Source organism: Temnothorax americanus, unplaced genomic scaffold (genome assembly GCF_048541705.1).
Source record: "Temnothorax americanus isolate GAGA-0224 unplaced genomic scaffold, ASM4854170v1 Scaffold11, whole genome shotgun sequence".
Taxonomy (NCBI): domain Eukaryota; kingdom Metazoa; phylum Arthropoda; class Insecta; order Hymenoptera; family Formicidae; genus Temnothorax; species Temnothorax americanus.
Genome location: NW_027509242.1, coordinates 4,069,777 through 4,082,519, shown reverse-complemented (window position 1 = coordinate 4,082,519; position 12,743 = coordinate 4,069,777). Strand labels below are relative to the sequence as shown.

The following is a 12,743-nucleotide window of genomic DNA, read 5'->3' as shown; positions in this document are numbered from 1 at the left end:
GCAACTTAAAATTAGGTGTTTTCCTCGCCTCGATAGTAAGAATCCAATATGGCCGCACCGCGCACACAACAATGGAGATTCGGTTTTTGCGCCGCGACGGCGATGAATACACCGGCTGTGCAAAAACAAGCTGTTAGATCCGCATCATCCGCGCGACGACAATTATTTCGTGCGGACGCGCGAACACAAGAGCGAGCGAATGTACTTATTATTCGGGCGAGCGCGGGCGACCGACGCGCGACCGGGCGCGCTGCCGCGCGGCTCGAGGACTCTCGTCTGTCCTCCCTCACTTGTGCACGCGTTTCGCGCGCGTGGAAACCGCGCGACGCGACAGGTCATAACATGCTGTACGTTTTGTTGTTACACCCCCTTCATCCGCTATTAATGATCGTACATACGTGGCTCGCGGAAATTTCGCGCCGCACGCCGTGTCCTACGTCGCGTTATTACGTATATACATATGCGCGCGTGGCGCGGCGAATTTGGATCGTTCGGAAGCAAGAGATATGCGGCGACAATAATTGTTTGCTGAAACGTCGGGCTTTTGATGCTGAGGGAGTGACAATTAAACGCGGTTGCCGAGGTGGACCACGCCGCTCCACAAAATTGCACGAAATGTTCCAACGTTTGTCGTAAATTTATATTTACCACTGTCACCGTATATATATAAAATTATTTCGAAATTATATATAACGAACGGAAAATGTTCCTTTTCAAAAGCGGGAAATGAAAATTCGGTACGAAGAGATAATTGAAGTCGAAAATGAGCTTTCACAAAATTGGATGTCTAATTTTCACCCTCGTTGTATTTACGTCTCAATTATTAAATACATTCCGATAATATAGATGTAGATTGTCTGGATTACATTCAAGATAATTAAAACTTTTCTATCTTTTGTAGAGAACCGTAAAATTTTAGAAAATTATCTTTTCTTTTTCTGAAAACGATTTTCTATAACAAATAACGTTAAAAAGACTCAAGATGCCACTTATATTTATGTTCTTTTTTTGCATAATACTTCACACAAACCAATACAGACGAACTAATTAGCACCAATGTCGAATTCAATTGATTATAATTGAGAGATACGGAATTAAATTAACGAGTCTCCTTTTCGCTTGACTTGCTTTTTAATAATCGCGCGAGAGCAATTCTATCCGAGCTTATTCTTTTCGGCGCCTTTTTGCAGCCTTTTCCTATATCGCGTTTTCCAACGTTGAACTGCTCGAGACTGCCACCCCGCGTATTCCATGTTGCGCCAGGTCACGGTACGCCTGACCCGACTGCGCTACATTCGGGGAGAACGGGCACACGTGGTATACCCAGCAAACATTAGGAATAATCCTGCCGCAGCTATGCGACATATGTACGATAATAGTTATTACCGTCCCTTCCCCACGTAGCGAGAGTGGGCCATTCCACGTCGTGCATGATATCCCGGCGATACACAGCACCACGCGAGAGCGAGCCCTGTGGAAAGGTAATCAACGCCGACTGAAATTTCCAGCACGAGGGCGGTAAAATCTTTCGCGGTAACATTAAACCGAGCGAGAGCGAGAAGGATCCTTTTCCCTTCATTGCGAGAAAGAGGAAGTGGTGGTGGTGGTGGTGGTTGTGGAGGAGGAGGAGGAGGAGGAGGTCGTAATCAGACGGCTTTCCGAGAGGACGACGGAGACGATGACGACGACGACGCGGAGAGCAATTTTCCGTTGAGAAATCCGCTTGCACCCGCCGCCTTATTACTCTCTCCCTCCTCCTCCTCCACCTTCTCGTAGTCCTGCCGCGTGGCAGGACGGGAGAAATCCTTTCCATCCACTCGAATCTTCTCCTTTTCGCGCAGTGCATCGTTGGCGATCCTTATTGCTTCCTGCCGGCCGACACTTGGCTAGCAAACGACAGGGATATCCTACCTAGCTATCTACTGGTCGCCGGAATTCCGACGTCCTTTTGGTTGTCGATAGTGTTTTAAAACGCGCTGGCTGATTTTTATAGCGTCGGAAGGAAGAGAACATCCTTTCTCGTCATGTTGGATCCTTCATCGCGTTTCCGTTAGCGTTTTTATGGAGCTCTTTTTATGGCGGCTCGGAAGTCAGCGGGTTTTTTTTTACGTTTTATGTTCGTATCTTGGCGTTAAATTAAAATATTAATATTTATACATTTGATATTTTCTATTATATAATATGCTCGACATAATAATTAAGAAAAATGAAATTAATATTAAAATTTGACATTTCATATTTGCTCAACACGTTTCTTGACTTTTCACTGTCTAACGCGAATTTTAAGTTATATATCGGTTTTCTCTTTATTAATTATTATAATTAATGTTGTATCAGAGCTTTTAAAATCGCCAAAAAATAAATTCAATAAGTTTGAATGTATATAAATTAACATTACTTCGTGTGAATTAAAATCTCGAGTTTTATCTTTATATCGATCTACTTTTTCTTTCTTTATTAGAAATTTAGCAATTTAAACGTGAAAATACGTTACAACAAATATTTATGATTTCTAATTTAATGTATCGAAATGTCGACGATATTAAAATATACGTTTTTTCCTACTTACCTTCAATGAGCTGATCCAGCATAGCGTAAATGTGAGAAGTTGCTTCATCAGTCATGACCCAGCCTCCGGTAGTCATTTCCAGTCGACCGTCTTTGACCAATCTTTTTATGACCATCTTCTTTGTCGGATGAGCACTGAAAATGAAACTTGTGATAAGAGAAAATAAATGTGAGTTTGAAAAAATGGAATCGAACCTTTCAAAGATAACCACGAAAGAACACTTTTCAAGTCTTGAAGAATTAAATAGGTACAACTATTAGAAAAAAATAGAATATAAGAAAAGAATGTAATATCATACGTGCTAATCTGCTAATTCGACATAAAATTGAAAAAAGTACAAACACTATGCTTAATTCTGGCTTGAAAAATCGATTCTAAATTTAGCGCTCAACGAGTAAGTGAAGTTGATGCGCGTGTGTATTGCGCAAATAATCGTTCTCCAGCGTAAATGATCAATCCCAGTTCGACTTTGGATCAATGTCGAATTTCTCGCATGGCTTGCGTCCTGATTCGCGTTTGTTTTATACTAGCTATCACACAATTCGGGTTGCAAATCATATTTATCGCAGCCGCCGTGCCGCGCCGCGCCGTCGCGTTTCAGCCAGTTAGGATTTACGTGATTTGTGCGTCCGAGTGTTATGTACGACCTACATATCCTTCCTTATTCGAAGGTGGTTTCCACATTACGTCGTTTATGTCAGCCATAAAGCCGCCACGGATTCCACCTGCTATATGTCTCTCTCTCTCTCTCTCTCTCTCTCTCTCTCTCTCTCTCTCTCTCTCTCTCTCTCTCTCTCTCTCTCTCTCTCTGTTTTCCCAGGTGGCTAGTAGGTTGGTTTAAGGTCGCTAAAGCTAAGGTGGTTACGCCCAGGCCAAACTGGGGCGTTTTGAGGATGAGCTTTCCTCGACGTGGGTCTGTTTAAACTGCACCGCCACCATGTAATAAATTTTTTATGTACGTCCAATGTCGATACAATTTTCTGGCGTTTTATGTTCTCAGGGCTTCGGCGCATATCGGTGTAACCAATCGGTCTGATTGGTTACACAAAATTTCAACGATAAAATTTCGAAATAAAACACACAATAACATTCTAAACTACCCATGTCTGTTTTTTAAAAATGATACAAAATATAATAATTTTATAAAATTTATTAAAAGAAATTCTCTGTCGTAGACTGTAATTTTTAATTGTAATGTAAAACTTCATCAATTTTTACTAAAAAATAGATCAAATTTGATTTCAGATTCCATGAAAATAAAATTTTCTGTAGCGTATGTAATAATTCCAAAAGAAAGAATATAATTATTTTTAACAAACGTTTATTTAAAGAATGCATGTAAATTATAATTATTTATGCAAATCTTTTAGATAATCTTAGTATCAATAGGTCTTTATTAATCTTATTGTTAGTATAACTATTTGTTATTAATTTAACTATTATTATATGTAGGTATATCGATTTAGCGAAAATTAAATATAAAGAAAAACATAAAGAAGTAAAATAAGAAATATATAATACAATCTAATATATATAAAGTTAGAGCTATTTAGATCAAAAATACGTTTCAAATGTACGAAAGTATACCTAATTCAATACGATGGAAAGTACATTCCATCTTAAGACTTTCAATCGATTGTAATATATATATTATAACCATCTTATTCTTTCACGAGGAATGACTGCTCCTTCGTACTCGACAATTCGCAAGCATCTCCATTCCCGTTTCTGCCCAGTGATCCAATAAAACTGTATCGATCCGCAGGGTGACTAAATCCTCAAGTAAAAATTACTTTTGAGCAAACCTGCGGGATCTCATTCTGTCTCTAACAACTGGAAGAGAGTAATGAAAGCGCGAGCTCCCCCGGTGAAACTCATCTGAAACTTATCATTTTACCCGCTCTCTTTCTCTCTCATTCTTTCTCGGAATCCACTCGTGACACTTCTCCGTCTTTCCTACTTCATCCACGGCTTTTCCGCGGCTCGTTAAGAAGAGAAGGACCGCCGCGCGCCACCCGCCGTTGTTCTCGGGTTTCCGCTCCATTCTTTCAAGCGCCAAGTGCATGGTTCGAGAGAATCATCACCATCCCAGTCCCTGATACTATGGCTCCTTCCCTCCTCCCTCCCTCTCGGCCTATTTTACAACAATCCATTTCCGGAGAGAGACGTTTTTGCGTGTGAGAAGCTTGCGGTTTAACATGCTGACGCACAAAACGTTTGTCTTTAATTGGAAACGCAAAAGCCAATGACCGTTTCGAAGCTTTCGTGTCCTCAAAAGAGTAGAATAACATCGATATAAGAAGCTCGTCGATCGCGCGAGTCGCAAGTTCGAATTTCGAAGTTCGAAGGTAGACGATAAGTCTTGTTTAACTAGCGATAACTAGTTTTACCAGGTGTATTCAATTACGCGAGGCTGTTAGTTTTCGACATTCCATCTATACGATCCTCACTCACTTTTCCGTCGAGCCACATTTTACAATTTCGAAAAAAGCTCGCGAGATTACGAGAAAACTCATAGTTTACTTAACACACGAATGCACTAACCGGTGTTTATCTATAATTACAAACGCAGAGGCCAACATTCGCATTAATGAATCATCCCCCAAGAGAGCTAGATCGGGAAAGCGATATTGATTAGGCCTCGCGAATTCCGAGAATAATTCGCACGCCGCTTTATCGGAAATTTACCGGACGTCGCTTCAAAAATCTTGTTCAATTTTTATTTTTGCTTGTTCTATATGTTTATCAAACTTATTATTAAATATATATTTTATATATTTAGCTATTTATATATTATATTATCATACTAGCTTTCAATATTTTAAATTTAAATGTAAAAAGAGAAGTTTATATACGTTCCTTTTGTATAAATATATTATATAGAATTTATATTTCGCGATATATTTTTTGACACGAGATGTATCCGATGCGCTTTCTTCCTCTCTCTTATTCGCAAGTATCGCAAAACGCTTGATCGCGTATGCACATAGAATGCGCACTCACCTGTCCCACCATAGCGATAAGAACGAAACCTCGCTCCAGATAAAGGTCATGTTCGGCCACTGCTGCAGCTTCGAGACCATGTTATTTAGGATGCTCCTCGTGGAACTGTGGAAGTACTGCTCGAACGTCTTCAGCCATCCCGGATCGGTGTGACTGTGAGGCACAAGGATAACCTGCAACAGAGAGAAACGCGATACCGTGAGTTTTATCAGAAACGTGCCACAAATAGCAACATGCTGGGACGTGTAGGTTAATGCTGCCTTTCATAAAATATAATAGTATACAGCCGGAAGAGCTTCGGTAAAAGTAATAATTAATTGTAAAACGAATTGGAAATTCCTTGTATTCGAGCGAATAAAAATAATTTCAAAAATGTTCCATATAAAACTAGACTCAAATTACATGAGAATTAAACTACTTTATATACACATACATATATAGTATATATATATATTATACATATCTATATTATTGTATAAACTATAGAATGGCTGTATGTGTGTGTGTGTATGTATATTCCCTATTAACTCCTATATAAACCCTTTGACCAATCTGGACCAAATTTTGCATAGTTACTCTCTAGACCTCTGTGGGAAATACAGGCTAGCATGAAACCCCACCCCCTTCCCCTGATTTCACTCCCTTGACACTTTGTGATAATCCCGGGCAATGCCGGGTAGAGTTTAAGCTAGTATAATATGATATGGAATATGGACGAAATATACATATAAGCATCGTCCTATTTATAGTATTCCTTATTATTTTTAATTATATTTATCAAAATCTGATTTTTATGTCACGTTAACATAATTATGTGCAGGAATTAGTACATCTCGAAATGTGCTTTGTGATAATTTACGACTCGATTTTATTTAAATTAATCAAAAATGTAATTAAAAAACATTAATTTTTCAGACAAAATAATTGTTATTAATGGATTTAACGTTTTTTTTTTTATTAATTAATGGCTAGTTTATGCTGTTCATCAATCGCTAAAGGCAAGATCAGTTGGACAGAACTTTAATCCACAATCCGAAGAGACGGCGTCAAGGTTCTGTATATCGATGCGTTCATCGTTAATCAGAATCTTTCGAAGTGATCTATTACCGAGTAATGCAAGCCAGTCGATCTCGATTTTCGACGGTAACAGCCTACTAACATGGAGATTCGTTAATTAGCCGGGACGACATCGACATCGACGCTTGACGACGTTATAACGACACTGTAATTGATACACTGCCGTCTCATCACTATTAATCTGCATTCGCAGTCGACGAATGGACCTGCAGCAGCTCTCCCAGAGACGATTTGTGCGAATTTATTAGTTTACCTCTGGTGGTGATTCGCACTCTCTCGGCAGCGTTTAAAAAGAGTGTTTCAATCTGTCTCGAGTATCGACGTGTCGATATTTGGATTGGAGTGCGAATGACATTCCTTTTTTTTCCCTCCCACCCCCGACGGACCCCGACTATGCGGGCGTGTGCCATCGCGCGATTTTATTGCTGCTCGCTTTGTTGCTAATATTTCGCACTGGAATGCAATTAAAAGCTCAACCGGATTTTTAAATCCCGCGAGAGCGGGATGCCGGGATACGAGCTAAAGCGCGGCTTCTGCGGCACGACGTTTTGCTCCCCTTCGTTGGAAACGATAATTGTTACGACGATAGTTTCGTCCGATTGTATAAATTAAGGATACAATTTGATGTAGGTACGTGGAAAACAGGACGTCTGATTACCTTTGGTTGTAATCTCACCTGATCACATCGACAGTTAATTCGCGTTCCAGTTAAAGCCCCACGATATTGCGTAATCTTCTAATTCATAATCGATACCCGACTCAATCGCCTTTCGTTGCGTATTCATACGGGGAATGCTTCATGTAGATATTAGGTACATGATAATAGGTACACGATAAGTTCGATCGATCCTATAGATAACTCGTTCGGAATAACTGTCTCCTCTCTCTTTCTCTCTCTTGTCCTCTCTCTCTCTCTCTCTCTCTCTCTCTGTAACGATATGGAATAGTGGGACGATAATGTCAATATCCCGTAATTGATATACATACCGCTGTAGCGAGTTAATAATTCAAATGACGTGAGACGCATCAACGTCGCGCTCGACACAATGCGCGCGATTTATTATGTGTTGTCAACGGTGAATTTATGCAATTTAGGACGCGTCACCGGATGATAATGTCTCCGAAGTTCCAAGTTTGTACTTCCTTCGAATCGCGTGAATCCGAAAATGTAAAATATTTTCGACAGCCATCCGATCTTTTGTGAATGTTAAATTATTATATTGTTATATTTTCACGCAGTTATTGGATAATCTTTAATTTATGCAAATGTAATAATAATAAACATTAAAGTATAAAATGTTATGAGACAATAAATTGCATGTGCAAATTGCAATGACACATCTTAACATATCTAAATAATGTAATATAATGTAATATAATTGTATTACATTTTTCTGATGCCCAATAAAAAAATTCTAACTCTTTTACGTATAGATTTTAAAAATGCAGTCTAGATGATCTCGAAAGGGTAAATATAGACGCTTCGGTTTTTCGTTCGTGAACGTAAGTACTTTTAGTGAAGCCAGTCGGATATTTGATTTGCAAGCTACACAAGGCGGCGTAAATCTTTTAAGCGGGAATCAACTCACAGCGGTAACTGTCATTAGTCGTCGTCCCTGCGAGCGCTTCGTCCGAGCGCTGCGTTTTCACCGAGATTTCGGGCTCTGGTCACCGCCGCCGCGCCGCTGATCAAATTCGCGTCTGCCTTAATTTCATTTCGCGCTCACTACGCGGACAAATTGGAGCGTTCTTTCGCGCGGAACGCGCTCCCGAATTTGCGAAAGCTCTCTCGTTAATCAAAATTCGTTTCGCCGCGCCGGCCGTATCCCGCCAGTCGCGTCTGTCTCCCCCCACGACGATGGATAATATTATTTTCCGGCGTATTGTTTACCGAAGATTATTTTCCATCCGATGTTTGTTCTCCGAAAAGAACGAATATATTTTCACCAGGAATCAAAATCATAAAATCTTATGTCGCATCGATCGACAATAGTTGAAATATTTAGAAGGGATTTGTAATATAAATTGCACGAGAAGATAATATTATTTTCACATATTATTAATAATATTTCATTTATTTAATCATTAATTTTTTCATTAATCAAATTTTTTGTCATTTAATTTAGGGTTTAAAAATGTAACATAATCATATTTTATCTATTTATAACCATAATAATTATTAGATTTATTAATTTATTTATGTATTTATATTATAAATTATTATAATCTTAACTTGTTTTCTATACGTTATTTGATTTATACATTATCTTCCCTTATTTTTTTTTATAAAACAATTTTTTAGCTTTTAGAAAAAAAATTTGTTTTATAAAATTATTAAAATTTTTTTTTTAATTTTATATATAATTTATAGTACTAAGCTCAATTGTTTCTAAATGTGTAATTATTTGTCACTTCTAAATTCTGTAAATATATACAAACTTCACTTTTAAGCGTGTTTGCCTTTAAAAAAATTTAGCTAACAAAGAGTGCTTAATAAACGATCAAATAATGATCGAATAATTTAGTTTAATCTGCATATTCACAATATGTCTATCGTATATATAACGGGCGGGGTAATCTTGATCGTAGTCAAGGGCCAAGAGCGACGCGGAATCTATTTCACAGGACAAATAAGCGAAGTTGTCGGCAAGCTGCAGGCGGATACTCTGCTACATACGAGACGCATAGCAGCCAGGGCTTATTGGTATGCATGAGACAAGCGCATCGGGTCATAGCGCCCCTTTAATATACCCTCCCACGCCCTTTGCCCTCGCCTGTTCTCATACCGGTCCACCGCACCCACAGCGTGGCGCATAGGGCGGGGTAGACCGTCTTCATCCCCTTTACTCGCTCCGCACGAACCCTCCGTGTACTTTGTCACCTCGCCGGTAACTTCGCCAGCTACTTGCTCGGATCGCTATTATCGTCCTTAACCGCGACACCGAACGGGAAGATGGAGCGCGTATACCGGGAGTGCCCTCGCCTTCGCGCGCAATCACAGCCACCGGTATTATACCCAAACGCGGGGCGGGGACCAAATTGGAATTCAGATTGAAGCGTAAGGGAGCGTGTCTCGGGCCGGTGGAAGCAATTGCTGCGCCGTTAATGGCATCGAATATTAATACCGGAGGGGCGGCGAGATAGCGCGATACCCCGCATCCTAACGGCGCGCGAGAGAAGTCGGCTGGACCGGCTGGACTTACCGGACGATCAGGATGATCCTCCTAGAGTAAGACGATCAGACTTTCAAATTGGAAACCCGCGCCGCGATCGTCATCTAGATCGTCCGGATCTATTTCTTCATTCCTCTCTGCACGACGCGACGGAAGCGACGGGAAAATAAGCACGATGGCGAAAAGGTAATATCGATAAGCGGGAGGTATACGAGAACCGTAAAGTTTCGCGATCCAACGCAAGCGGCGACGATCCTTAACGGGTTTAGGCCACCTTAGACGCCTGAGAATGAGATTACTTTTTCGGAATTTTTTTCGGAATAGTATAAAAGCAATGTAATATTGATTAAATACATTGTGAGGTAGATCATACTTTAAACTATAAAAAATAATTTTTATTTTTAAGTATTATTTATTAATTTGTAGCAATTATAATTCTTCTACGACATACATTTTTTCAAATCGCACGATATCTCCGAGCAAGATTATCTGAAATTAAATTACTAAAAAGATTTATATTTAAAACACTTTGTCCTCTTGTGTATGTGTGTGTGTGTGTGTGTGTGTGTGTGTGTGTGTGTGTGTGTGTGTGTGTGTAGCTGATTTTGATAATTCAAAAAAATAAATAATTTGTACAAGTTTAAAGAACAAAATTTTTGTGCCACAAATTCTCATTTTTTTGTTAATTAAAAAATTCATTTCTTAAAAAAAAAACTTTAAAAAAAATGATAACCAATTGACTAAAATTCGAATACTGAGGCCTAATTGACATTCTCTCTCTCCACAATTCCTGTTTTACAATTATTAGAAACATAAAAAAGAAGGAGAAAAAATTGATACCTTTGTTGTTCATGAGCTCGAATATATCTACGTGCTATCTGAATGTGAAGTTGGTGTTAAAAAGTGTTACTCAAAATATACTACGAATCTGTTACACATTATTTTGAAGACTATAAATGTTAATTTAAAATAAAAAATTTTTTTGAAAGTGTCAGGTGGCCTAACCCTTTAAATGGATCGTGCAAGAGCGATCAATCTAACGGAGTCGCTTTATTCCCGCCGTTCCAGCATTGATCGAGGTACGCTCGTAAAAAAAGATGCGGATAAAAAATGGAAATGATCGTAAGGAGGTAGGGGTGAGTTTTGATGTACAACCTTGACGACCGACCCTCGTTTCATTACGTTGTATCTGCCGTTGAGTCGGCCGGATAGGCGATTGACGGTAAGAGAGGTGATATTTTTCCCCGACTTGCCCTGGCTCTTCTACGGTATCGGTCATATAACCGGAGAGAAGCAGGAAGATAACGAAAAAGAAGAGGAGGAAAGAGAGAGCGGAAGAAAGAAAGAGAGAGAGAGAGAGAAAAAGAAAGATATGCGTCTCATCTCTAGCTGGTAACTCGTCACGGATAATCTTGCGCGACGCGAAATTGCCAATGTGTTGTTTGCGCGCGTTCTACTTTTTTTACGGGTCGCCTCCAGAAAAATACGCCTCGATCGAGGACTCGATCGAGGTTAATCGAAACCCTATCGCTCCAGTGCTTCTTGAGGCTACAAATTTAGGAATCTCGTTAGAGCGGAGCTACAATCGATTTTGGGGATATAAGATTAACGTCTTCGTTCGCGTCTGCATTGCATGCGGCGAATTCAAACGCTTTCTTGAGTCTCGCAAATAAAATACATGGATAAAAAAAACTTGACTTCTTTTAGCTGGCATTAAATTTAAAGCTTTCTGAAAAAGTAGCTCTAATTAAAGAATAAAATTACGGTTATAAAAAAAACTGAATTTTTTATAATTAAAATATATAAAGATTAAGTATAAACTTTTTCCGTTTATTTCAACGATTTATATAACTTTTCTGCCTTCTATATATTTTTGTTCCACGACGTTATCAAAAAGAACGCTGTGGATGGTGCAAAATTTTATCTCTGTGTTTTTTTCACATCTCTCTGCGCAAAACACGACACGAAAAAATTTGCTGCGAAAAACACGGATCCATATGTCTTCTTCATGATCTTGTTATTAAGACTAAAAATTTAGTCAAGGGACCATTAACACTGCCACAAACCACCGAACTTTTCGAATCTCCCAACGGTAAAGACCAAACTTCGGGAATATGTATAGTTACTGGTTGCAACTTTTATGTAGTTTCGTATGGTAACGTATAAATAACTCTCTTAAGAAGTTCGCAACATTACATACGCCATGGAAAAATTGTTACGTATAATCACGAGTGCTTTGCGCAGGTTTTATCTCCCATAACTAATAATAATAATAGTTATTCGGAGCAATGCTTTGTTAGAAATTTTATCAGAAATTTTAATCCCATTATAGAAATTTATTCCGTAATATAACGATAGTGTCTATTCAAACTAATACTTTGTCTTAAATTTTGCTTTTAAATTTTGTTGTGTTTATTTACAAGTCTAAAAAAGAGGCATGATTTTATTTTTCCTTTACAAATTATGATGTTTATCACAAAAAATTGTCTTCAAAGTTACTACTGTTATTTTTCAGTATTTTCAAAATGATCTTATTTATCGTTCAACGGATATAAATATTCGCAGGTCACAATTTTGGATTGGCCTCGAAAGAAGGAATGTGACGGGAAGTTGGTTCATCTCTCCGCGATTTCTCCGTACTTATTAGAATGCAAATAATCCCGGGTATTTTCTCGGATGAGGCTTGCCACTGTTCGAAGGCTTTGAATGTATATCTCTGGATTGCGCTATTTATACATTGACCGAGAATGAAATAGTGTTGTCGAAGGAGCAAGCAATATGACCAAAGGGACAAATACTAGAAGATGCGAAAGTAGAACGCGCGTTAAAGTTCTCACGTTTTAGTATTCTACTGTAAAAGTAGGTAATAAACAGGATGCAAACACTCCGAAATGTATGTTTCAACTTTTCATTCTTTACAA

At 38.8% G+C, this 12,743-nt stretch overlaps 1 protein-coding gene across 3 annotated transcripts in view; it reads right to left on the bottom strand.

Moving 5' to 3' along the window:
* Alpha-man-iib (alpha-Mannosidase class II b) overlaps positions 1–12,743 on the bottom strand; it is a 146,256-nt gene that overhangs the window by 19,153 nt on the left and 114,360 nt on the right. For all 3 annotated transcript variants that reach the window (XM_077421651.1, XM_077421642.1, XM_077421661.1), the window contains exons 4-5: positions 5,573–5,745; positions 2,570–2,703 (exon numbers count right to left, since the gene is read on the bottom strand). In XM_077421651.1, the coding sequence (XP_077277777.1) occupies positions 2,570–2,703; positions 5,573–5,745 (307 nt within the window). The remainder of the gene's footprint in view (positions 1–2,569; positions 2,704–5,572; positions 5,746–12,743) is intronic.